Source organism: Apteryx mantelli, chromosome 18 (assembly GCF_036417845.1).
Source record: "Apteryx mantelli isolate bAptMan1 chromosome 18, bAptMan1.hap1, whole genome shotgun sequence".
In the NCBI taxonomy this organism is placed as follows: Eukaryota; Metazoa; Chordata; class Aves; order Apterygiformes; family Apterygidae; genus Apteryx; species Apteryx mantelli.
The window spans coordinates 7,944,046-7,970,847 of NC_089995.1; the positions used below are offsets into that span (position 1 = coordinate 7,944,046).

General features: G+C 51.2%; 2 protein-coding genes across 3 annotated transcripts in view; one reads left to right on the plus strand and one right to left on the minus strand.

Moving 5' to 3' along the window:
• The first annotated feature begins 540 nt into the window (after window positions 1-540).
• KCNS1 (potassium voltage-gated channel modifier subfamily S member 1) lies at window positions 541-14,137 on the plus strand. Its single transcript, XM_013961841.2, has 2 exons — window positions 541-1,527; window positions 10,627-14,137. Exons 1-2 carry the CDS (start codon window positions 562-564, stop codon window positions 11,080-11,082), a joined length of 1,422 nt encoding a protein of 473 aa, XP_013817295.1. The 5' UTR covers window positions 541-561; the 3' UTR covers window positions 11,083-14,137.
• Window positions 14,138-20,899: 6,762 nt separating this feature from the next.
• Window positions 20,900-26,802, minus strand: part of STK4 (serine/threonine kinase 4) — a 48,592-nt gene continuing 42,689 nt past the window's right edge. Inside the window, exon 11 of one of the 2 annotated variants that reach the window (XM_067307508.1) lies at window positions 20,900-23,679. In XM_067307508.1, coding sequence (XP_067163609.1) covers window positions 23,521-23,679 — 159 coding nt within the window. In that variant the 3' untranslated portion in view covers window positions 20,900-23,520. The remainder of the gene's footprint in view (window positions 23,680-26,802) is intronic. The other variant, XM_067307510.1, reaches the window with a different exon arrangement.

Consider the following 26,802-nt stretch of genomic DNA (forward strand, 5'->3'; position numbering starts at 1 on the left):
GTTGCTAGTGGGTACATGGTACCATCTAGGACTTTTTCACCAGGTCTAATTAGCAGTGTAGGTAGGTAGTCTATGAAGCTCTGTGGCAGATTTGACAAGCACTGGGCAGCACAGGATCTATTTGTTCCACGGGGGAGGTTCTTTAGGAGATAAATCCTCTCTCCAGTGACTAATTATGTGCTCAGACAAGGAGAGCCCTGTAGATAAGATGCTGGAGGTGCAGTAAATGGTCGTTCTTAATCCATTAGTGGTCTGCAAAAGAAGAAACTTTAGGAGTTAAAAAAGGCAGGGAAAACTTTGACCTGTAAAAATCTTTCTGTTTTTTTTTTCTTTCTGCAACAAAGAACAAAACACCCACAGCTGCTTCTCTCCCCTCCCCTCTCCCCAGTCCTCACTTTTCAAAATGCAAACAAAATCCCCTCCCTTCCCCTGGGTGCTTTTGGCCCTGGCTTTCCCCAGCAGCGTGGCCGTGGCCAGTGCGAGGGGAGCGCCAGAGGTGTGAGGCCCTCCAGCTCTGCTGTGTGTTGTCTGCAGGTGGAACCAGCACCCGCTCTGCTGATCATGGTCAACAAGACCTTAAATTACTGGGGTCCCGACTTTGAGGAGGACGTTATCAACATCAACGTGGGGGGTCTGAGAAGAAGGCTCAGCTCCAGCGCCCTCTCCAAGTTCCCCGACACCCGTCTGGGGCGCTTGCTCTCCTGTGACTCGGAGGAGTCCATCCTGCAGCTCTGCGATGACTACGATGTGAGTGCCAGGGAGTTCTACTTTGACCGAAACCCGGGCTTCTTCCTCTATGTGCTCCACTTCTACCAGACGGGGAAGCTGCACGTCATGGAGGAGCTCTGCGTCTTCTCCTTCTGCCAGGAGATCGAGTACTGGGGCATCAACGAGTTCTTCCTGGATTCCTGCTGCAGCTACCGCTACCACGAGCGCAAGCTGGAAAGCCGGCACCACAACTGGGACGAGGAGAGTGAGGTCAGCAGCGTGGACACCTCTCCTGATGAGATATCCGATATCAACCATGACCTGCTGCGCTACAGCACGCTGCGCTGTGGCAACATGCGCAAACGCCTTTGGCTCACCATGGAGAACCCGGGCTACTCCATCCCCAGCAAACTCTTCAGCTTCGTGTCCATCAGCGTGGTGCTGGTTTCCATAGCGACCATGTGCATCCACAGCATGCCTGAGTACCAGGACGTGGACGAGAATGGCAATGTGCTAGATGAACCCATCCTGCACAAACTGGAGTACTTCTGCATCTCCTGGTTCACATTTGAAGTGTCTTCCCGCCTCCTGCTCTCACCCAACCCCAGGAAGTTCTTCAAGCACCCACTGAACCTGATTGACATTGTCTCAGTGCTGCCGTTCTACTTCACTCTCTTGGTGGATGTGACCGTGGGCAGCGACTCGGAGCTGGGCAACCTGGGCAAGGTTGTGCAGGTGTTTCGGCTCATGCGGATATTCCGGGTGCTGAAGCTGGCTCGGCACTCCACTGGACTGAGGTCGCTGGGGGCCACCTTGAAGGTAAACTAGCTCTCTATCTCCTTATCTACTCCTTTAGTGTCTGGGCAAGAAAGTGACCTCTGGGATGGCAGGGGGACATGGAGATATCCATTGCCACTGAGTCACAAGCTCTGGGTGGTGTCTGGTGAGCTTGCTGGGGGTGGTGGGCTGGGCTGGGCTGATCGTTTGTGTGTGCTAAGCCAAGCTAGCATGAGGAGTACTGCACTGGCCTTCTTTATGCCCAGACTCAGAGCAAACAGGAATTCTCACCACTGCTTGTAGACTTGCCTCATACAGGACTTGTGCTGCCACGGAATCAAGCACCCCTTCCCCACCACGATATGCTGGTGCTGTGGCACAGTGTTGGAATGGACTCAGTGGTGCACAGAGTGGATGGTGATTTCCCACCAGAAATGGGTCAGTGACTATCTGGACTGCGAGCTACCTGCTAAGCAGGGACCAAGCTAGCCAGCAGGCGCTTAGCATGCCAACACCATGGTGTGTGCCACAGAGGCCACCAGCCTCCCCAGGTTCACTTGCTCCTGTCTCTAGTCCATCTGGAGAAGGGGGAGTCTTCCTAGGAGCATGCTGCTAGCTGGCCTAAGGCCAGCATCAACCTTTGGTGTCTGCTCATCTGGGGAGACATGGATATCCAGGCTCAGCGGAGCTCAGACACTCAGAGGCTCCGGTATAGGATGAGGTTGGGACTGGCACATGGTCATGGGCAGTGCGGCAAGAGAAAAGGAAGGGATTAGCAGCAGGCCTGCTACAGCAGGGCCTGGGACAACTGGATCAAGGCAGGGTGCATGCCCCTAGCAAAGCCTGGGGAAAATGCAGTGTGCAGGGCTCGGGGGGGGGGGGGGGGGGCTGGCTCCCAGCTCCATGCTGTCCTCGAAAGGAGGAGATGCTGAGACAGTGCCAGGATCCCTATGAAGGACCAAGGAGATGGCACCCATGCAGGTTTGGTGAGAAGAGGTCCTCAGTCCTCCATGTCTTGCACCAAAACTGCGTCTCTCCCGAGCACCTCCCCAGCCCAGCAATCTCAGCCTCCAGGGACAGACCAAGAAAAGCAGCTGTGACAACAGCCAAAGTGTGAAGCTATTGTGAAATACTTGCCATCCTGGGTGCTGTGACCCAAACTACCTTCACTTCAGTTCTGCCCCCAGCGTGGGCCAGACTGTGGTGCCCTGCACCAGGCTGCTGTCGGCTTTCTCATGCTGTCGTTCCCTTCTCCATCCCCTTTGTGTCGAAGGTGATGTGCACCTGAACTAACGTATCTGGGGAGAGCTGGGGGGATGAAACTGTTCCCTCACTTCCACATCTTACTGCACTCACACAGAATATACATCTTGATAGAGAGACCATTTAAATTCAGCCCTTAATTGTCGCTTGTTCTTGGCGACCATGTCCAGAGAAATCTTAAGGCAACTCCTTGAGCCTGGCAAGCAGCTGCAGAGCAACACATGTTCCTGCCTGCTCCTTACGCCCCTGCCACAAGCAGGGCTGGCTTGCAGCACTGCTGGCCTGGGAGGAAATCACCAGGGCAAACTCATCCCCTCCCTTGTGTTACTCCTCTCAGATCCCCACTTTCAAGGCAGAAGACTGATTTTCAAACACTGCTCATGCAAAATACCTCCCCTTTCAAACAAACAGTACGCCTTCTTTCAGGTCTAGCTGAGGAAAGCAATCTTCATAACAGAGCTTGAAATTAAACCAAAAGGACACTTTCCCCATGCCAGCTCAGTGCCTGGCACAGCACAGGCCAGCTTCGCAGCCTGATGCTGCTCCTACAGGAAGGGTGAAGGATCTTCACTGGCTGGAAGTGGGTCCAGCCACAGCTGGCAATGCTGCTGCAGCACAGTGCTCAAGACAGCAAGGGGTGTTCTGGGGTTGGCAGGACTTGATTGCCAGAGCTAGAGCAGCTCTCATAGGTGAGCCACTGGGACAACCTGTGGGTACGGCTGGGGGAGGACAGGCAGCAGGAAAGGTCTTCTACTGACTTCTGCTGTGAAGCAGGACCAGCTCAGGCCAGCACTTATCCTGGAAGTCCCATAGGGCATTAGAAAAGGTGGGAAAGCTCCCCAAATCCTCAAAGCCTGCTACAAGCATGGGCCAGGGAGTATTGTTTGAAAAGAAAGAAGCCTGAAGTCCTACCTGCATCCTATTTCTTTCTGAAAATCCACCTTGGAAGAGCATTTAGCAAATGACAGACCCATGTAAAACTGCTTGCAGAATTTAAATAAAATTGTACATGTGGGAAAGGCTCCCTGAACCCTTTCAGTGCTCCATTTAAGTGTGGATGACACACTGCAGCAGGGCAGGGACTGATGGGCTCATTTGCAAGTTATTAAGCAGCAGATGAGATCTGGGGACCCAGAAGTGTCCTGGCTCTGCCCTTTGCTGAGCTGCTGATTCACCCAGTGACGTGATAGAAAGCGCCGCTTCTCGGGGACTCCAGAGCCAGCTGTAAATGGGGATGAGCGAAGACACAAACCTGACGCAGCAGCTTGGCATTGTGATTTACTGGGCTCATAAATTACAACATCTTGTTAATCATAATTTACTTCCTACTGCAAGCGCATAAAGCAGCAGTGGAGGAATAAAGCCTGTTAACAGGCAGGAAGTGGGAGCGAGGTCTGTGGCAAGTGGAGTAATCATTCTGCCACGAAGATGCTAGCAGAGGGATTTCTGCCATTTGTGCATCGTAAACTCTGAATGGTCTTCCAGTTGCCTGGGGCTTGATCTAGGGTCTATTTAATTTGATGAGAGTCTTGTCAGGGGACAAGCAGCCTTGGGGATAGATTTGTTGCAAACCACATCCAGCCGCATTGCTTCCTGGACACCCGCTGGTGCTCTTCTACCTCAGCTCCTGCTCCAGCTCCCAGCCTCGCGGGGCTGCCGGTGCAGCGCTGCTCTCTCTTCTTCCTCCCTGCTGTGCACTGACATCTGTTATAGCTATTATACTTCCCAGATACAGGTTTGATGCCTGTTTCCCACCAGCAGGCAATAGGTGTAAAGCATTGAGTAATTTAGGCCCCAACAGAGATCTACAGAAGTTACTATTTGCTCCCGTAGAGGCCTAAATACACAAATAAATCGGCAGAGCCAGAGCTGCATGTCCCCAGACAGCAGATACGCCACCCTGCCTTTGCTGCATCAGCACCGGCCACCCCAGACTGGGGTCTGCCTGCCATCTCCAAGCTTGGTCCCCACTCTGTTATCTCTGGCCAGCACCCTAGGGCTCAAACTGGGCCCCTTCATTGCATTTTTCTTCTGTTGTATTGGAGGAAAAAGTCTGGCACACTCCACAGGGGGGGGAAGGAGCCCGTGCATGACCTATCAAAATCCCTAACTTGAAGGCTCTTATTGACTGGGAGGCTGCAAAGCAGCCCTAGACCTTGTGTAGGAGGGAGCCCCAAGTGCTGGGCCAGCATTGGGGTGGCTGTTTCACAGGAGCCTGTCCTTGGCTTGGGTCACTGCCCTGCAGACGGCTGCTTGCTGAGCCAATGTGCCCACCCGAACCAGAACTGTGGCTGCCTACCTCTGGATCAATGAGAAAACCACACATTTTGAGGATAAATGGCTGCAAATAGGCAGCAGCCAGTGTCTGAAGATCAGCCAGGAGATTCCTGGAGCCTCTCGTGTGCCGCGAGCCCTGCCCCTGCCCCTGTTTGTAAATCAGAGCAGCAGGAGCTATCGAACGGCTTGACTTCCCCCTCCCCTTCACCCTCCAACACGTCCCAGGGACATAACGGATACTCTTTAAAAATGCATAAGGTTATCTGGCTCTGCTGCTCCCAGTCTGGGACCTATGGACGTGCTTGTTAAGCTCCAGCCAGGAGCAAGTCTTTTATGGCCAGCTGATACATACTTGAAACTCAGTGACTTTGAGCTGTCTGTCCTCCTTGAGGACCTCACTTGGATTTGCTATAGGGCATTTGCGGCCACTGGTGACGGTGGAGGAGAAGGGTATTATTTCTTGCTCCCTGCTGCAAATCCACCTTCTTTATTTCTTGTCTTGACCACGGAAGTTCTTTTCCCCACATCTTTTGCTGTTTGATTTTCTCAAATGTTATTTCGTTTAGTCATTATATGGTCTCCCATAAAGCATTCCTTGGCTATTAGGAGACTGAAATCAGAGCTCTGATTTCCTCACCCCAAAACATGAAGCACAAGTCAGCAGATCACTGCACAAAAACATCCAAGAAATTCCATTGCGACAATCAAAAAATAACTGAACTGCAACAGGACCATTCCCGGGTGGAAAACCTGACACGCTGGCTCACGCCAGATCAGCAGCACTGGGATTCCTTTAGCACTTGCTGGTGGTTAGTCTGAACTTGCTAGAAAATGTGGGGGCTTGCAGTCCCCGCTGGGCTGTGGTAGATGCTCCTCTCAGTGTGCGAGGCTTTAAGAGCATGCTTTCAGGTAGGGTTCACTTGGTGGTTGCCTGTAACTCTGCTCCCAGCCCCATATGGGACAAATCCTGGGAGATACCCTCCAAGAAGGCCAACAGGAAGGACATAGCCAGCAAACACTTGGCTAGATGAAACCCCAGCTCCCTCTGCTCAGTGCTCCTACCTGTCCAGCCTGGTTCCTCTTCCCGTGATACAACACCAGATGGTTACCATCAGTCCCAGACAGTATGGTAGAGCTAATCGCCTTTCAAGACAGCAGCTGGCCTCCGGGGCATTCAGCAGGGCAGGGCTTCTCCTTCAGGGTCTATCCTGTCATCTCCTTTGGCTTCACAGCCCTCCTCCCTGCCTCCCCCATGTCTCTGTCTCTCTGAACATTTCTGGGCTCAGAAATCACCAGTTCATTCATCATTTCAGTATCATTTTGATTTTAACCCATCTCCATCTCTGCTGCACTGCAGAGCTCTTGGCACATATCTTGCAGGACACGTGGAAGGGACAGGATCTGGGTGCTGATTTTGGCCCCATCGCCAAAGCTGGCCTATGATGGTCTGACCAGTCCCAACTTGTCCTCCATCAATCACCTTCCCAGCTTCACCTGCTGCCTGCCCCATTTGCCCACAAGTTTTTTCCCCCCAGTCATTCGACATGTGCTTATATTTTGCTCAAAAATGAAAAATATCAGAAGGAAAATTTCAACAAAAATATTTCAGTTTGAAAACAGAGGAGACACAGACTCTTAAAGGAGCTTCACAGCGTGTTTAGACATTTGTCTGTCCCGCTGCAGCCTCTGCCAGATCCACATGGCAGGTGCAGTTTGGGTGTCTCGTAGCTCACCCGGGCTCCCTCTCCCATGGTGTTTGGGTTCCCAGATCCCCTTGGATTTGGGCTCGGTGGGACGGGTGCATGGCCGTAAGCCCAGGGCCTGTAGCACCCAGTGGAGATGGGGTGCTGAGACCCAGCTGCAGCTCAGCCACCCCAAGCTGTTTAACGGGTCCCAAAACAAAGCATTTCAGACTGATTTGATGGCCGGGGCTGCTTCGATTCAGGTTAGCTCTGAGGCTGAACAGTGTGTTTTGCTCTGAGTCTCCCATGGAGAAGCAACAAAACCTGAAGGGAAATGCAATTATCTCAGAAACAGAAGTTTCCGTAAGAAAAAAAACCTCTTCCCCCAGGAACCAGTCCCCACTCGCTCATCGTTCGTTGTGGATCGATCAGTTTGTCCTTCCTCGGCCGCCCACTGGTGATCTCTCGCGGAGCTCATCAGGGTGCAGGTGGTGGCACTGGTCTGGGGGGAATCCGCTGCCCGGCTGGCGCCTCCCGAGTCGAGCTGGGCCTGGGCAGACGGGCACGAGGGGCCGGGAGGGCTTGTGCAGCCCCAGCCCAGCTGCGGTGTGTTGCCGCAATGCGGGAGAGCGGCAGCCCGTAGCCAGGATGAGCAACAGGAGGGGAGGTGGCCAGGAAAGGGCCCGTCTGGGATCAGCACCCTCCGAGTTCCCGGAGCAAAGACACTTGCAGGACAGGGAACGTCAGGGGAGAGACAACAAGCATTTCTGGCTGGCAGTTTCCTGCATCAGACGCAAGGAATTGAGAGTTTACCCAAGCCTTTTCCTGTGAGGCTCAGATTAGGAGATGTATATGGGATTGCCACTGGCATGCAGTGGGATTGATGCCCTGGGGACATGCTCTGGGGCTCCTTGGGCGACTGGCTGGGGTGAATCGCATGGTGTTGTTGTTGTTGCGCTGTTGCTAGACCTGCTCTGTGCATTTGGGAGACATTTGAGCTGGGGCCACAACAGCATCTCTCCCTGGCACACAGCTGAGTAGGAAAAGGAAATCTTGAATTTGGGAGCGGGTGGGGGTGAACTGTGCTTCCTCCTGTCTCCCTGCAAGGGAAGATAGCCTCGACCAGCCTGGTGGACAGATAACCCCAGCTATACGTGTGTGCTCAGCCTCCTTCTAGTGCTGACAAAGAAATGCCAGCAATTAAAAGCTACAGAAAAAGGGCACTGAAGGCACGGCGAGGGGGCTGTGCAGAGCCAGGAAAAGAGCTTGTCTGAAGAGCATCCCGTGTACGGAGGAGAGCAGGGGGCCGCATTCAAAGTGATCTGCAGAGGATCTGGCCCAGCTCAGGGGGTTTCCTGCCGCGGTGCTCATCCCCATGGGGTGAGGCCATCAGTGGGCCATGGCTGCCGCACCCCAGCATGCCGCGAGCTGGGAAAGGGGCTGGCAGCAGAAACCACTGCAGCTGGCTTGGCTGCTCCTGCACCCATGGGCCCCGAGGTGAAGGACGGGGGGCTGCTGGTTGCAGACTCAGCACCCAGCCGGCTCCTGGCCAGGGCAGGGCAGAGGGCAGGACAGCAGGACGGCAGGACAGCAGGCATGGGGCTGTGCCAGCAGCCCAGCTCTCCAGCAAAGGACACGTCTCCCTGCCCTCCCGTGTGAAGCAGCAAACCCATCCAGGGCCCCTGGACACACAGCGGTGCTGGGATCTCCTTAGCTCTGAGCTGCTCGGAGTCCTCCAGCACCTGCAGCCAAACTGGGGGACCTGCTAAGGCAGGACCCTGGGGGGGTCAGGGTTAGATGGACCCTGGCTATGGGGACTAGTAGATGGTGTCCCAGTATGGGAGGGACCTGGGCGCTTGGCTGCCTTCCCCGCGGAGCAGCACAGCTCAGCTTGGGCAAAGCCTTCGCGAGAGCTGAGCTGAGCAACCCTCAGCCAAGCAAGCCAGGGCCTTGTGGGGACAGCAGGGGACTTTGGGCTAAAACACAGGTTACAGCTTGAGCTGAGCCTCCAGCAAGGACGCACATCCTCTCCCTGCTCGCACATCGCTGGTGGCTCGAGAAAATACAAATCACTTCACTTAGAGGCTGCCTATTAGATGGTTCCTGGGGACCTGCCAAGATAAAAGGAAAATGTGTCTAAACGTTATTAGCCAAGATCAGGTTAGCGGCAGTGTTGGAGGCCAGGGGAAAGGCGCTCGCGCTGGGAAGCTTTGCTGGGAAGCCCAGGGCTCCTTCCCCTCCCGGGACTGTCTCTTCCTTGCAGGCCACGTAAAGAGGGTGGAGAAACGGCTGCTAGGAGGAGGTGACAGGGAAAGGCCGATTGCCGGGGCCGTCCCACGTGCTCCAGGTGGGGGTCACGCGCAGCACGCCGATCACCCCGTGTCCGCCGGGTCAGCACGAGGGTCCATCCGCAGAGGCGTCCCCCCGCTGCTCCGCCTGGCCCCATCTCGGTCCTGCTCTCGCTCCGATCCGGGTGTCTCGCCCCCTGCGCCGCTCTGCGGTTTGACTTCCAGGTGTTACCGCTGCACCGCTGTCCCTTCCACTCTGACGCGTACTCCCTGCCCACGAACCGGCAGCTGCCCGGTGGCCCGTGCCCCACACGTGTGGTTGGGGCTGCTCTCCCCATCTGATGGGTTGCCCCTGCCAGGTGGCCAAGCGGCAGTGCCACCGCTGCAGGGGCGTCCCCGTGGCGTGACAGCCCGCCGGGTCGCTGGGCCGCCAGCGCAGAGCCCGTGAGGGTTTGGAGCCCGTGGGCAGCGCCAGCCGTGTCCCAGCCACCTGCCGCCGGGTGCTGGGGGGCACCGCCAGCAGTGCCCGCAGCGCGTGGACGCGGCTCAGCCGGGGGAGACGCTCCTCCGTCCCGCTGCGCTCTCCTCCCCGCCGCTGCACCGGGGCTGCGCGTCCCCCGCCGTGACCACCCCACGCCTGCGGTGGTTCCCAAAGCCCGGCAATTCCCGCTGTGCGGGCGGCTCAACGCGGCGGCTGCATTCGCACGACGGCAGCGGGGAGCAGGGGGAGCACCAGAGCAGCGCGACCGTGCGCCCCACGCCACGTGTGCCGGCAGGGCTGGGGACAGCCTGCGCGAGGGCGCGACGAGCATGGGTCGCAGCCCGGCGCCCGAGGGCCACAAAACTTCTCCGATGAAGGCTCTGCCCATCCTCCTCCTCCTCCAACACCGGGGACATCGCCTCCTTCGCGCCCAGCTCTCCCGAGCACGCGTTCCCCGCCGTGCGGCGGACGAGTGGCAGGTATCGATCTGCGGGGGGCGATCGCTCGTGGCCCTCACCAGGGACGCCCTGGGAGGCGTGCGGCTCCGTCGAATGTGAGCTAGGCAAGGCTGGGCATGGGGTCGACACGAGGCCACCTCCCAGCTCCGTGCTGCTCTGCGGGTGCCGGACACAAGAAGCTGCTGCACGCGGCAGACAGGCACACGCTGCAGCAGCGGTCGCTGGTGCCACTGGGGTGCAGAGGCCCAGGGAGACCCCCAAAGCAGTGCGCCTCGGCACCCTGGGTGACGGGACAGCCTGGGGCCCTCTCAGCGGAGGGGAGAGCAGCACCGGCTCAGGAGCTGGCTGGGGACACAGCACTGCTTTCTGTAGACATCTACAACGACCCCCAGCCTTCTGCAGCCAAACTCCCTGCTCAAGCCAGCTCTGCGTCTCCCCTCAAATTCCCCCTTCTGTCCCAGGACAGACAGGAGCGTGATGGTGCTGCAGGATGCTGGGCTGGGTAAGAGGGAACAGACTGTGCACCATGTTTCTAGGAGATCTTGGGGCAGAGCTGGGTAAAGGCACAAGGGACCATCGAGGTACCACGTGTAGGGAGGGCTGCTTTACATTTGTGCTGTGGCAGCCTGGTTTCCTGGCCCCAACGGTGGCACATTGGCTCCAGATGACCGTCCCTCTGCTTTGCCTTTCAGCACAGCTACAGGGAAGTGGGGATCCTGCTGCTCTACTTGGCTGTGGGGGTGTCCGTCTTCTCCGGCGTGGCCTACACAGCAGAGAAGGAGGAAGACGTCGGCTTCGACACTATCCCGGCCTGCTGGTGGTGGGGGACGGTCAGCATGACGACCGTGGGATACGGCGACGTGGTGCCCGTCACTGTGGCTGGCAAGCTGGCAGCTTCAGGCTGCATTTTGGGTGGGATCCTGGTTGTGGCATTGCCCATCACCATCATCTTCAACAAGTTTTCCCACTTCTACCGCAAGCAGAAGGCCCTGGAGGCTGCCGTGAGGAACAGCGAGAAGAAAGATCCTGAGGACCTGGAGAACTCCTCCAGCCAGAACCAAGACTCAGAGGCCCTGAGCGAAACCTCCCTGGGCAGAGGCAGCCCAGACCGCCATGGTCTGACGAAGGGCATCCTCCCCGCTCCTTGAACCCCGGAGCCGGAGCTGACGGCAGCACCATGGCGCCGGGAGGTGCAGAGGACTTGGTTCACATGGTATGACCTTTCTTTCATAACAGCTTGCTCACTGTGAGTGCAGCAAGAGCTGAAGCCCCGGCAGCGCTTGTACACGACACTGCTGTTGCACAAGGACAGCACCAAGAAGCCATCAGCTAACACAAAAGTGGACCTGTGGTGGCCAGGTTCTCCAACTAGCTGTCTTGCCTCCTTAGCCCACTACACCGTATCTGGCTTAATCCACCCCCCATGCAAAGGACGGAAGGGGTCAAAGGAGATGTCCATCAGGCACCAGCTGTTTCCAACACCCAGGGAGGTGGGAAGCAGCAACTGTGTCTGTTTGGACATCGCTCAGCCTTTCGCCAGTGAGGGCCATGCTGACCATGCTCCCCCGGGACCTGCAAACTGAGGCCAGGGCACAAGACATACTCACTGCCTTGGAGGCAGAAAAGGAGTGAGTGAGAAAAAAAGAAATACAGACGCAAGGAGTCTTTGAACAAGGCCCCAGTGCCTCCAGATCAGGCACTACCCTGGCTGAGTGAAGGGTGATTTTCCTCTACCCTGAAAGTTTTGTATCATCTAGAGTAAGGTTAAAAAACTCCTCTCACTCAGTCCTCCTCAAAGGCATGAAGTCCGTGCAGCAGCCTGTTGGCAATGGAGGTTTCCAAAGCAGTAAGGGTGAGACAATCCCTCAAACCACTCTGGCTGCCCTTGCAGATCTTGAGCCAGCTTGGTATAAACTCTAGTCTCAACCTCTTCCTACCCTCAAGCCCTCAGCTGGCAAAGGCCTCAGATGGTTTAGCTCCCCAGCAGGCAATGGGAAAAAGGGGAAGGTAGAAAATGAGGTTGTAAGGGATGAGATGTGGTGTCCAACTAGGGCAAATCCCACTTTCCTCATCCCCTGCAGCAGGATTGACTAGACCTGACCTCCCCTAGTCAGTGTATTGAGCCCGTCCTTGCTGACACTGGTGCAGGACCCTCCACCTCATCCTCTGCCCACCCATCCCTGGCATCACCCTCTTGTCCCTCCCCTGGTGGGTGCCAGCCAGCAGGATCAGGCCTGGCTGTTGCGGTCGGCATGGGCCAACAGCTGTTTGGTTTCTCCACTGCAAGAGCCTTTATCAAAAGAGCTGGGTTTCAACCGCTCCCTTCCTGTCCCCCTTCCCCATACCCTGCGGCAAGGGGCTGGGAACAGCGCAGAGCAGCCGGGGCTGCTGGCCTGGGCTCCAGGATCTGTACGTGAAGGTTGTGCTGAGCCTCTCAAGTCGTAGGAGATGCGGGTGTCTGCACAGAGGGCAGGGAGTCCCTGGTCCCATCCATCCCCCTCCTGAGACAGCGCGGGACGCCCAGGCCAGCAGCACGCTCATGGGTTGGCAGGTCACCCCATGCTGGGGTGTGCAGCACAGCCAGGGAACCAGATCCCGTCAGTGTGAATGGGCCACCAACCTCTCCTGGTGATGGCCAGGCGAAAGGGCTGCTGTCCTTTGAGGCAGGAGCAGCCGAAGGGGATCAAGGCTGGAGACCGGAGGGGTGGGAAGCAGGGCTCAGCCAGCCCTGCTGGGGCTCTTCCTACAGCCCGTCGCCCCACGGGACCCCCAGCAGTGCCTCCTCGGGCACTGAGCCGAGGGGGCACCGATCGTTTCAGAGGGGCAGCTTCTCTCTGCCCCTCAAAGTGCAGCAGAGCAGCTCCGTCCCATGTCGCCGCAGAGGAGGTACCAAGTCCCCGCAAAGGACAGTCAGGGAGCAGACACGGCAGGGACACTGCTGGGCACAGAGGAACTGCCTCTGCCACTGCCCTGTGCCAGCGAGTTATGCCCAGCGAACAAACCCAGCCGGATTTGGCGTGCGCCCTGGTCCCCCTTGCTGCAGACCCCAGCCCAGGTTTGCTCTGCTGGCTCATGTCTTTCTGCCTTGGGGCCAAGCAGGGCCGAAGCACTTCAAGGAGGCGGGGAGGCCCCGCTGCCCGGCCTCGTGGCAGGCCAGCATGTTTATCCCACCCTTTGGGTGCCGAGCTGTGCGTCCTCCTTCTGCAAGAGAGGAAACGCCGTGCCTGCACGGTCCCTACCGAAACCCCGACACTGACCTGCACTGCATCTGCTGGAGAGCGGGGCAGGGCAGGGGGGGCAGCTCTGCCCGCAGAGCACTTTGCTCCCCCAGCGCCGACCGCACTGTGGGTCCTGGCACCGTAAGGCCTGAGCATCTTGCGGCGGGGTAGGGAGGTCACCCCATGCCCTTCAGACGGCAGCCAGGGCCTGGAGAGCCAGGGCTCCTGGGCAGCATCTGGCTGCCCGTTCCCAGCTGGATCCGTGGCCAGGCTGAGCACATTCAGAGCTGCTCCCAGCACCGTGTTCATTCCCTTATGGAGCTTCTCCTTGATCCCTGGTTCTCTCTGTGCACAGAGAAATACATCAAGTGATACCTGGTTTTAGCAGAACAAATGTGCACCCCGCAATTACTTAATGAGCTTGAAAATATTTTGACGGCTACAAGATGGCCACAGCCACCTGGACCGTTGTGTTTGCATCCGGCTGTCCTGGCTGCCTGCCTGGGCACAGCGTGGGGCTGCAGCGGTCGGCGAGTCAGAGGGCTCTGCCCGTAGCAATCTGCTGGCCATGGGGAGGAAAAGACAACAAGCCAACAGCTATGCAGGCCCAGCATTTTGAACCCAAGTACGACACAGGGAGAAGGTCCCCAGGGAACAGCAGTGTGCGATGGGACGGTGCTCACACTCCTAGCGTCATTGAGTCTTCCAGTATTGACGTTTTGTGGTCCAACCTGCACTCATTCTTACTGCGAGTCGTGACCGGCGAGCTCTCATCATCTGCGCTGGACCAGCTCCGGCTGCACTGTTACTTGAATAAAGGAAGGAGGTTCCCCTTCTCTCCATAAATATTCCAGTAGCAAAATGTATTAAAATGTGAAAACTAAATTACATGTATTAATTAAAAGTATTATGCAAAGAATTAAAAGAGCATGTAAATTAATTTTCTATCTATGCATGGGATGCATACTGTATATTTTATTAAAGATCTCAGTGACCCACTTTGGAAGCTGTTTTTCTGTTTCACAGCAGCTTGGAGTGTCTGTGTTCGTACAGCGAGTCGGCTGGTTTGGGGCAGGGTCAATAGGTTAGTAAAGACAGTCCCTTACAGCCAGGAGCAGGCTGGCTCTTTGCACAGTGATTCCTGCAACAGGTCACTGTATCTGGGCTGAGCCCCTCTGGGTGGGAGGCAGCTGTTCGGAAAGCAGGAGTGTGGGTGCACCGTGCAGGGGGGCGATCGGGCTCTGGAGACCATGATCACTCACTTCATTCCCCTTGGAGGTGATGCGGCAGCGTGGAAGCCCAGAAACGGCAGGTTCACCCTGCTCTGCCGTGCCCGCAGAGGACGGCCGGGGAGGGGGTTGTGCCTGTTGGGGTGACTACCTCCCACCCTGCTTGGCTCCCACAAGCGGGCTGGAAAGATGCTATTTCTGGTACCCAAGGTGGGAGGCAGCTTCACATGGGATGTCACTGCATGGATTGTACTGGGGGGCTGCCGAAAGATGGCGATTCCCCATGAGTCAGCACCTGGGTCCAGATTTCACAGCTATGGTGCAAAACAGAGTTCACATAGAAAGCTCCTGAATGGGGGATAAGAGCTCGTCCACATGCCTGAAAAGGTGGCGTTTCACTAGCTGGAGATCCAGGATCCCCCATTCTCCCAGTTGGCCTACCGAACTGAGCGCCCTGGGGCTGCGCAAGAACGAGTCAGAGCGCCAGGGCCCTGCGAGAGGAGCACACACTGCCAGGCATCGCGGTGCGAGGCAGCCACGTGCACAGCAGCTTTCAGAGGGAGAGAAAAGGATCGCAATTAACGATTGCAAAAAAGGAAAAGGATCGCAAGTGTCAGTGGTTTTGCCCAACTTGGTTAAACAACCTCCTTAAGCGTCAACAGATGCCTGTAGGACGCACACATGTTCCCGTCTGTGTTCCCAGCCGCTCTGCTCACCACTGTGACTATTAGCAAGGGTAGCAGACCAGGAGTTAACAGCCTGCCATAAATTAGCAACAAGGAGGAGAGAGCAAGCCCACGGACCCATTGTGTATGAAAGACCAACCCTCAAAGAGGGAAGCAGCGCGAGAAGAGCCACCAGCAGATGCTGGTCTCGTGCACCTGGGGTTGAAAGCTGCCCATCGCCTGCTCCATGAAAGACCTGGCACCTTCAGCTCTCACTAGCAGGCAGAGGCAGGACAGGCCCTTCCTTGCTCCCTAGAAGGGGAGATATTGCACATCACAGCTCTGGAGACCTGGGAAGAGCCAGTCCCTGGCAGCACACTGACCCAGTGAATGGAAGGAGGGATTTTCCAGCGTGGGAACCCTGGATCCTTTCCCTGCCTTGCCATCTTCAACGCTCACTCTGCCCTTGAGAAAGGCATTTAGCCCTACTGAACTCAGCTTCCAGTCTGTTAAATGGGAATCTCCCTGTGCCCTGTCTTGGGGCAGAACGGGTGCATTACAGGTTGCAAGGGGGTTGGGGAGGCAGAGGGATGGATGGAGAAAATATCTGAAATAGCTCAACAGTAGCTGCTAGCTTGAGCAGCAGAAGCCACATGGATGCATGTGCCCACCATGGAGGATGAGCAGCAGCAGTCCCAGCTGCAGCACAAGTGCAGCAGCAAGGAGGAGCAGGCTCACAGGGAGCACAGGGGCCACCAACCTGCCTGCTGATGGTGTTCCTGGGCATTGCCGTGGCTTAGGTCTCCCCGCTCCACGCGGACAGCTCCATCGGCAGAGCTGGGAGACATCCCAGCCTCCACTGTGAAAGGCTCCAGAGTAAACAAACCAGATCCCTGCAGGCAGCAGCTTTGCAAGTGGACGCACAGTGGACCTGCAGCAAGGCCAGGAGGCACAGATGCTACAGGGACAGGACACCCAGGCAGTGCTCTCCTTCCCCAGAGGGATCCCACTAGCTAAGATCTGCTCAGTCCTCACAAGGCAAGAGACCAAAAAGCAGCTGGACCCCCAGATGCCCCCATTTATCCCTGCTGGCAGAGCTTCCCAGCTGCTTTCATTAGTTTTACACATTAAAGCCAGGAGGGCTGAGGCCCACCTGGCCAAATTCAGACTAGCTTGTGCAGGTCAGCAGCTGCTCAGACACTGCAGCTCTGTTCAACCCCCCTGTCCTAGCATGGAGAACACCTCCTTGGCTTCATGGCCCTAATCAGCTGCAGCTGCTTTCCTTGCTATGAAGGCAAACTCAGACCAGCTCCCAGCAAGCAATCAGCTGTGATGGGAGCTATCACCAGCTCAACCATGTTATCACAGCCTGCCTCTGGCTAACATGGCTTTTAAACTTGGTCAGAAATTTCAGTAGCCCTTTTTGTAAGTAGGCTTAGAAGAGCCCTAAGGAAAGCCTCATGTAGCACCAGGCTGCCTAAAGAAATAACCCTGCAGCTACAAGGTGCTTCTAGCCCTCCAGGAGCTGCAGTTAACCAGCCAGCCATGATGCAGAGCAGCACTTACAGCTAATCCAAGCAAGCCCCCCATCAGCTTTCTCTCTTAGGGGCTCCCCCTCTTATAGGAAGTGTCTCCCCAGCTCACCTTCCTGCTGCCAGCTACTTAAAGGGGGTGGTTGCTCTTCAGCAAGTAAGACTCTTTCTATGTTTCAGGGGGTCTAATTTGTGCTCTGATGCTGTTTGGGGTTTATCCTCTTTCCTGAAGGTGGTATGAAAGGCTGAGCTAATTCCTGGTAGTGTAAGTGCTCTCTGAGATGAGGGTTTTGGTCTTGAGGCTGCTTCTCTGCAGGGGATTCAGGTAGGGAGGGAAAGACTTACTGCTGCTTTCACTGTGTCATGCATTCCTTAGCTAAATGCAATAGAAGGGGGAAGATTAAAAATAGAGATTAATCCTTATTCCTTTGAGAGTTTGTTCATTAAAAAAATTCATTCTGTGCTAGTCTTCCTAAGCAAAAATCTGCCCTAACTTCAGGGTTAAAAGAAAGCTAATATGTCTTGAGAGAGCTTCTGTAGCTGCTCCAAACCACTGCTGGCTTTGAGAGGGGCTTGGTTTGTGAAGAACTCTAGGTGGAGGTTTGGGAAAACTGTGAAGGATGTTTTCTTTTTTTAGCCTTCTGCTCTCTGTCAAGACATTAGGATTTGTATTGCTATGATTAACTGCACTAGGAAAATCCTCCCACTACCATGCAGATATATCTAGCAGCACTGGAGCTCTGCAGAGGAGAAATCAGTGCAGGAAGGTCTGGGTGCCCAACACCAAAGAAGTGGGCGATCACATCCCACGCTTGCGTTCCCAAGACTCTTCTGTGCATGGATGGGTTGCCAGGACTGGTCTGACTTACTGTTTGTAAGGCAAGTAAGAAATACGTGTTCTTTTGCTAATCCCTAATCAGTTTTCCTGAGAGTGATTGTGTTTTCCTTTGGTATAGTGGGTAAATCAATTAAACACTTTATCAGGTTATTTCTACAAAAGCTGCTCTCCACACTCAAAAAATGATTGATGAAAGAGTGACTATTTTGCCTCCAGGGGATAATGATTAAGGAGTGACCTTATTAAGCTATTTCATGCAGCTGAGAATTAGACAACTTTACTTAAAGAGACAAAGTAAACTATATTACTTTTGTCTAAAACTTTTTTCCTTTGCTGGCTCTTGGATATTTGACTACTCTGAGTAGTGAAATCAGGTCTGTGCACTCAGTTGGTTATTGGAAAACTGAGAGATCTTAAAGGACTTGACCTGTAGGAATGAAGGACTCCTCATTGGCATTGGTTTTGGTATCTGTGCTATCTGTAGACTTTTGCAGGCCTGCTGATTTCACTGGAATTTAGGGAGACAAAAGTCAGAGCTGGCTGCTTGAGCGTGTAAATATTAAATTGGTGATGCTTGTAATTCCTGTATTTAAACTATGTATGGAGACCAATAAAGATACAGTGCCACAGTTCAAGAATTTTTACATTGTAAAAACACTTTTGTCCCTTCTCCTGGCATTAAGAAAGCCCTGGGGTCTGCATGTTTTCATGGGTTCACATTAGCCATTATCTGAACGATAGCCATTAACTTAGCTGTAAGAAACACTTAAGTTCAAGGTTTTCCTTCTAACAATTTGTAATAGCTAAAGGGACTGTCTTGAAGAGATGGAACTAAGTTAACCAAATGTGTCAACACAGGTCACAAAATACTTTTGGAAATGTCATTCACTTTATATGAAAAAATACAGATCAGGTGTGCAGGTAAGCATAGCACCAGTGATGCAAGGACAGCTGGGGACAGAAATTCACAACCAGACCGTGAATCCTGTGAGAGCAGCAGAGGGGAAAAGCTAGCCTGTGACTTTGTTCCCGGATCCTCCCCTCTTACAGTCAGTGAGCAATGGTACAAGTCATTGAGAGCTTGTGAGCTTCTCGGCGGTGAGGAACGGCCATCCTGCAGCTCAGCCATCCGGTGGTTATGCAAAGGTGGGGTTAGGAGAGTGCTGCTCTGCTGCTGTGACCACCCTGAGCAGGACTCGGGGACTCTGGGCTCCCTTCAGTCCCAGTGCTGTATTGATTTTAATAGCAACAGCCTAGAGGGGAGCAGAACAGACTGTGCTTCATAGATGGACTTAAATTGCATTAAAGTTTTTAGACAATTTGGCTGCCTTCCTGGACTCTTAAATTAAAGGGCAATTAAGTCACTTTCAGTCTGGAAATAGCTGATGGGTGTTTCCTGGTTTGACTCTCTTAAATTTTGCCAGAGTGATTGATGCAAAGAAAAATTGTCAACTCTCAAGTCAGGGCTGTCAGCCAACACCCAAAGCATTTATCTAAGCGCCTGCTCAGGCTCTTTTGGCCTGCAGACAGGAGGAAATGGGACAAAATGAGGGTGTGAGAAAGTGGCTGGGCATAAAGGACATCTGCACAGCAATACTTGTGCCTCAGTACTGGCAGCTACTGTGGGAGGAGGACGAAGAAAGTACCGGTGCTAGGTCATCTTGGATAGGTGATTTTTTTTTTTTTTTCCTCTCCACTTGAGTCAAAAAATCATGGTGGAAAAGCCTGGCTAAATGTTAGCCCCAAATCATGGCTACTTGTCAGCTGTTGACTTTTAGTTATTTATATGCAATTAGTATTTCTGCAGCATGTGCACTGCTCCTAGCATGAAGCAAGCACACATGAGCAGTTCACTGGTGACAATGCAGTGCTACTGCAGCAGCAGTACAGCTCTGCATGCCAGCATTTCACCATTTCCTGGTAATGTTGCGGAGAAAGGTACATGCTCCGGGCTTTCCCGTTTACTAGAAACGCCCGTAGTCTCCCTCTCTGAATTCCACACTGTTCTTAGCATTTAAAAGCTCAGATCTTATTTTGTTTCTTCTAGGATTGCTAACCAAGGCTGACTCCTGAATGAATTCTGTCTCTGCTTTGGTTAGTCATGCCTTCGGGACAGATTTAGCAACTGCTCAGGGAAACCACGTAGAAGCCAACAGTTCACCGTTGGAAGGCAGCACCCACTCGCTGTCAGCTTTGTGTTCCTCTGAGCTAGGAAACTAAAAGTGCAGCAAGTCAGCCAGAATTAGTAGAGACAGACTCCAGCCTCACCTGTTGTGTGTGGGAAGGTGGATAAACTGATGAGTACCTAATCCCAAAACCGATTGCAGGCTCACAAATTTCCTGCAGTGTGAAGTTACAGAGCAGGGAGAGCAAGTATCTACAGCAAAGTTCACTGTCCCCACCTGCCAGAGCACCTCTTGGAGCAAGGGAGCCTCCTGCACTATCGCCGCTCCTAGGAAGAGCTGCCAACACTTGTCGCTGTGGGGAAAATATCCCAAACTTCCACCTCATGTTTCTGAATTGCCACAGAACTGGCAACATGTAGACATGCCCCTGACCTGAAACAGGAACTACGCACCTCTCCTTGAGGTGTAGGATTAGTAATGCTTTAAGGCTAAAGAATTTCCTGTTGAAAAACATATTTTGAAACTTTTCTTCCCATTTTTACTGCTTGTGTTTATTAATGCTTGTATGTTCTTCCGGCATCTTGCATAACACTAGTTGATTATAAGGTCCCCCTGTTAAAAGTTGTCCTGATGAGCAATAATATACCATACATAAATTTCATACATAAATATTAGTCATGACACTGATGCTTTCAGTAAGGACAGTTTATTTGCCCTTTTGAACAAATAAGGCAAGATATTTGAGAATTAATCTCCTGCAACAAACTCAGAGGAATGCAATAAAAGTTACTATTTCATACATATACAAACTAATGACCAACACTATTATATACAAACAGCCAGATCTTACAAAACAGCTTTTCAAGTCAGCACTTTATGCCAGTGTTGCTAATTTCTTTGATACAAAAAAGTTAAAGCTACAAACTTCACATTATTAAGTCTCACATGACTGACATCATCAGTATCTCTGGGTTATAGAAGCAAAGATAATGGTTTGTCCAGAACACTTTCAGCAATGCAGATGGACTCAAGGAGCACATGAATGCAGCTTCATAATTAAACAAGCGTTCTGTTTAAAAACTTAGTCCAAAGAGCCTTGGTCTTAGCCTAGAGGACTCTGAGGAGTGAGCAGGTACTACGCTCCCAGATAGTCTACAAAGGGACCAAAAAAAGAATCATTTTCTCTCATTGAGATTGAAAGTCAGTGAAGGAGAAAAGATTCCTCTGCATCAGAGCTATGAGTGCAACAAATCTCATCAAGTCTCAACTATTGCAAGTCTTTAAGAAAGGTTCAAAGACAAATAAGCCATTGGACCAGTTTAACTTATTTTGGTTCATTTGCTATATTTTAAGACAATCATTTCAACAAAGCAGAGTATTTCAACAGTGCTTACATTCAGTTACAGCAGTCACAGGTTGCATATTCCAGAAATGTACACCACCCTGTGGTGTTTTACAAAACTTGGGTTTTCTAATGCCCTCTGATCACTACAAAGTTACCTACACAGTGCAGAGGTAAAACTACTCCTGGCAGAATCTGCTTGATCCACATTATGTGCAAGCAGTGCACACAGTTTGCTATGTCACATCTGTGTACATCTATCACACTGGGGGTACAAAAACATGTTCACTCTAAAGGCTGAGACTCACCTGGCCTGGCATTAGCTGACTAGCCCCCTGCCAGCCACCACAAATCTCGCCATCAAACAGTGCTGCACTCCAGAGCACGGAAAGCTGGAGCAGGACCCAGCTTCGCCTCCAGCCAAAGCCAGGTTGGGTGAGATCCATCCAAGTGATTAATCCATGATCCCATACTTGAAAACTCCTTCCTAAGTTCTGCGAGTTTCTTTGATGCAAAGGACTTTCAGAAATATTGCTCATTATAAACAAATGTTTAGGGCCAAACATATTGCACAGATTCCAAACAAGTACTGTACGTGCCCTGCTGCTCATACAGCACTTCGCTAGACTTCACAGCGCACGTAGCTGCTGGACTCTCATAGCTAAGGGATTTTAGTCTACTAACAACAATGAGGGCTTTAATTACTTGGCTTGCATTGTGACAGCAAGTGCTTCTAAAACCCTCCCAATACTTGAGGCTATCAAACAGCTGATTATCCCAGGATGTATTCTTACCTCAGTACCCTAGATACACTGCTTGCTGCCTCCCTTTTCTCTTAGGGACAGCTGGTTTGCTGATCTATGAAACAGCTGTGTTAGCACTGCATATCAGAGACAAATTCATGCAATCAGATCCTCAGAGGGGGTAAAAATGGCTTGGTTCCTTTCACATCAGTGGAGTATACCTGTTAATAGTAGTCAAGAGCCTACAGAGGCATGAAATGATCCCTTTTCCTCTCTAGCACCATTTGATTCAGGAGACATGGCTATTTAGTTTAATTATCTGGCTGACATACCGAGGCCCATTTCAGAAAAACGACACGGAAACTGTTCCCTCGATCAGAGCAAAATGAAAATAAAGCGGTAGCAGTATTTGCTCTCGCCAAACATTTCATCATGCGCTAGGTACATCTAAAATTCCAGCTCGATGTTATGTAATGCTGCTGTTGCAGCCCATCGAGCTGAGGCATCATTTGGTCGCTCCGCCCTGTAACTCAGCTCACTTCTTTGCTTCTTCTGTTTTGCTCTCCATTCTGCCCATGTGAGTTAACTGCACCAGCCTCACACCAGCTGTAAACTCATGGGCATTTTCATCATTTCAGCTGTATGGGGCAGAAAAGGCAGGGAGTTTTATAAAGAAAGAACACAGGGAGCATCCAGAGAAACTGGAAGAGGCTGAATTTCACTATGCTAGCAGGTGATGATGGGATGGCAGCTGACTTCTCATCCAGATCAACTCCACCTTCACTCCACCCCATAACGCACACCTTTGTTGACTTAAGAAATGTTTCTTTTCAGTTTAACTTTTCTGATGTGCTAAACCTTGTCGAAATGTGAAGGATTGTGAAATTAAGTTTTTATTCAAGCACCTAATGAAGTAAATTTGAAATGATGAAGCCTGCAAACTATTTCACTAACTGTGGAGATGTTTTTAAGTCCTCTCGCACACAGAGCAGAAGTACCTAATTCCTGAGAGAGTCACAGAACTTCCATCCCTTGTAACACTGTAATACTTCTTCCAGTACTCCACCGTCAGCAGGGTCTCACTGAAGGACATTTCCAAAGAGACAGATGGCAAGGACTCTGCTTTGTATTAGGTCAGACCACCAATTGGCTTTTGGTTTTAAGTAAATGTGAATTTTAAATTACAGAATATAATTTCTGATGGAAGCACAACATACTTTATCTGCTAGTATTAATTTATAAAGTACACAAAAAAAAAAGGACAAAACTGAGGTCTTGAAGAAATCATACTCGCTTAAAGCACATGGTGTAAGGCATGGGGCTTATTACAGGCTTTAACCAAAAAACAAAAGATTTATGTTCCTTTCAAAAGGCTGGAACAGTTTGTACATGTTCTCACCTACTCTCTTCAGTGACCTAAAACTTATCAGTACCTTAACAGTAGAAAGACAGAGTTAACAGCTTGAAATTGAGTCTGTGCATTCTCAAAAAAACTAAAACAAAATCCACAAGAGATGAAGCCATTAAATATCACAATTCATATTAACTTAAAACAAAGAAAATGGACTACTAAAAGTTCTGTGGAAAAGAGAGTGAGCCAACTTTCATTAGTCTATTCCTAGCTGTTCCTCTGTTTTAAAAACAATCCACCTAAAAACAGTAACAAAACTCCTTCAAAACAATGTTTTAAATATTTGTCTAACATAAAATATACCGTCAGGATTTTCCACTCAATGGCATTCCTGAGTTCACAAAGGTGCTATGGAAAAATAAATGAGCAGAAGTATTGCCCTCTATTTTGCTAGCATATTTCAATAGAAATCAATCTGTTTAGTAGTCATAAAAGCAAGGAGCTGATTGTTTAAGGTTGGAAGAAGGTTCTACCGACAGCTCTCAAAAGTTCTGCTGCCGCCGTTTCTTGGCTTCAATGGCATCGAGGATTGGCTGCCGCTTTGACTGATACTTCTGGCGGATTTCTTCAATCTCCTGCTCCATCATGGGATCAAGTGCCGAGAGCCTCCTCTGAAGTTCATCTACACTCCATGTCTTTAGCTAGCAGGGAGATGAAAGAAGAATAGACATTGGCATCAGTACAGAAACCATCCACGGATCTGCGGGGATTTTGCTGTCCATTAGAGCAGAGGAAGCTGACAGTCACAACACATTTTCCAGTAGGAAAAGGTGGGTCAGTTCTGCTCCAGGCTGCTGGACTCTTCTGCTGATGAGACTCATGATTTTCAGGATACTGGACTGCTTTTACTCATTTTACAGATAAAGTTCATTCTCTGTTTAGTTAGAGTGAGTGTGTATAACAACCAGTGAGCGTTTCCCCCACTGAGTTGGTTTGTTTTTTCTAACACTTCATTTTGCAGGTTTAGAACGGAAATATTGTATTGCAATGGAACAGAAACAAAGTTCTCTCCCCCCTCCCCTTTTCTTACAACTAAACTTCCTTCTGCTTGACAAAAGGAGACAGAAGAAAACAGGAAGAGAAAATAACCACTGACAAAAGTTACATTTGGGGGGGGGGGGGGAAAGAAGGCATTTATATGCAATCAGGCTGAACCTCAACCATGCTGAGGAATTCACAGACTTCTCTGCTAAGTTAGAATTCCCAAGAACACCCACAGCAGGACGCCCTGGGTCAGCCTCATACTGATATAATATGCAGGTACAATTTGTATTTCACTGTACACATGAAGATGTCGGGCTGGTCTGGACAAGCGTTCCTTCACTGAATTCCCTGTCTGCCTGCCCTCTGTTTAATTGGTTCTCCTGAGCTTGCCAGCTTGCTGAGGACTGGCACAGGAGAGCTTTACCCTGTTAATGAGATGTGCCAATTTTGGCTGGGCACAGTCTGGATTGTCCATAGCTATGTCCTTTACACAATATTATAACCCGTGGAACAGACAAGATTTCAGGATAATGCTAAAGAATATGGAAGCTATGAGTGCTTCAAATATTCACCTTAGCACCAGGTCCATTTCCTCTCCCTGACCAGGAGACTCCCACAAAACACGCTAGTAACACTGTTTTACAAAATGGGAATGACTGTTTGTACCACCTGCTTTCAGTAACCACCTGCTGTGGAAAGAACGAACATGCAAAATAATTTTTTTTGTGTGTGTGTACAGAGGAGCATTAATTTTTAGAGCTTCAATAAACGTCCTAATTGAATGACTTATCTCTACTCCAGATAAATGCAAGCAACACTGCTGCCCTGATTTAATTGCTAATTAGTCAGCAATCACTGTTATTCCTTGAGTCATTTTCCAGCCAAAACACATACAGTGAAACGCTTGTTTCCTATTACAAGGGAATAATTCAATAATCGGCTGTCTAATGGCAACTGTATGGTTTGTATCAGTCCTTGAAACATTCAAAAATATTACAGAAAATGCTGATCCTTCTTCCTGAGGTGGCAGAGAGATCAGCTGCCAAACCACAAAGTCATCTGTTGGTTGACTCAGCACAAGGTCTTTCAAAATTCTTTAGCATACTCTGCAAAATAAGGTATTTCCTAGTCACAGCTATGGCATCATCAATCTACTCCAATAATCTAGGCATAAGCGAAACAAAGCCTTTTTAGCAAGGGTATACATCTTTCTGCCTCTCCAATCAGCCAACTGTTCATTAGAAAGACAAAGCACTTCCTCTGCAAAAATATATATTATTTATATACATTAATGCAACTTTATCGGACAGCAGTTTAAGCAGATGCATGGTACTCGTTGCCTTTTCACACTAATTTATTATGGAACAGGTAATTATTCAACATTCCACTTCCTCAGAGTCAAGAGAACAGAGCAGTCAAATAAAAATGCAAAAAAAGAGGAAAATATTAATTTAAGTACTGAGCAATTATATTAAATGGCTATATCAGATCAAATCTTCAAATGGCTGTCAGCTCCCCACAAAACACACAGCGTTAGAACACTAAAAAAGAGCTTTAGAATGGATCTAAAATATCCCACTTATGGCTTAAGCCAACTATTACAAGTCAGAAATTGTCTCGGGGCTGCAAACTTCCACGGATGCCTTTTGAGCACTGCCTGCCATGCCACTCAGCTTGGTGCTGCTCACGGTCAGAAACAAACTGCCAGAGTCAGGGGATCGGAGGGTAGACCAGATTTAAAATGAAGGTTTCTACAGAACCGGAGAAACGTGGTGAATTTCAGGCCCTCTCAAGTCTTTTGATGTAACAGGCCCAGGACATGGGCAAAGACCCTCCTTCCTAAACTGCTCTTTTCTGACACAAGATAATAATCGTCAATGTTTTAGGCAGGTCATCAGGACTGGCACCACCCCTAGGAACCAAGAAGACGCAGAGCTCTCACAGTTTTAAGCTCTTTTGACCGGTTTGCCAAGCAGGAGCACAAACCACTTGGTGACGGCCAGCAACCCAGGCCCGGCCCTCCCAGCAAGGGCGCTTGGTGCAACCCAAGGAAGGAGATGTGGGATTGCCATGACAAGAAAGCACTGCAAGGGCGGGCTAGAAGATGCATTAGTGAAGCAGCAGAAGACCTGCCCTCTTAGAGTTCTTAAAAACACTAGTGTCATGGGACATTCTGCATGAATACTGATGATGCATGAAAAGCCTTTATGCTAGCTGTAAGCAACGGCTTGCTGAAGGATGCATAGTTTTGACAATTCTTGGAATTCTGCATTTCTCAGGAAAGATGGCTAACAGTATGGAAATGCTTATAGTACAGCTAAGTCTGGAGTGGGCAAAAGCATATAGGTACACAGTAATAAGAACAAACATGGAAGTGGGTTACCTGGACACGTGTGATGCAGAACAAAATAGCTACTTAAGGAGACTCCTGGTGGGTTAAACGAAAAGGGGATGGTGGCAGAAGGAAGAGAGGGAAGCTGATACAATGCAACAATTTAAGAGCACAGGAACACATCCTACACATAACACTGTGTGTCGATAAGGATGATCTAATGACAAGTTTTCATCTGGAATAATGTCAGCGTGATTGTGAATGCTACACTGTTCCTACAGAGGCAGAGAAGCCAAAGGGCAACACCAGTAAAAGGTTCAGAACGTGACTGCTCACCACAAATGAGCCGACACGAGACTGACAGGAGCCCAAGTGCTGCTGAGTGAGAACGAAGTGCCCGCAGAGAGGCACGGGAAAGGGAAAGCAGGGATTTCGAGCCCTCCGTTCT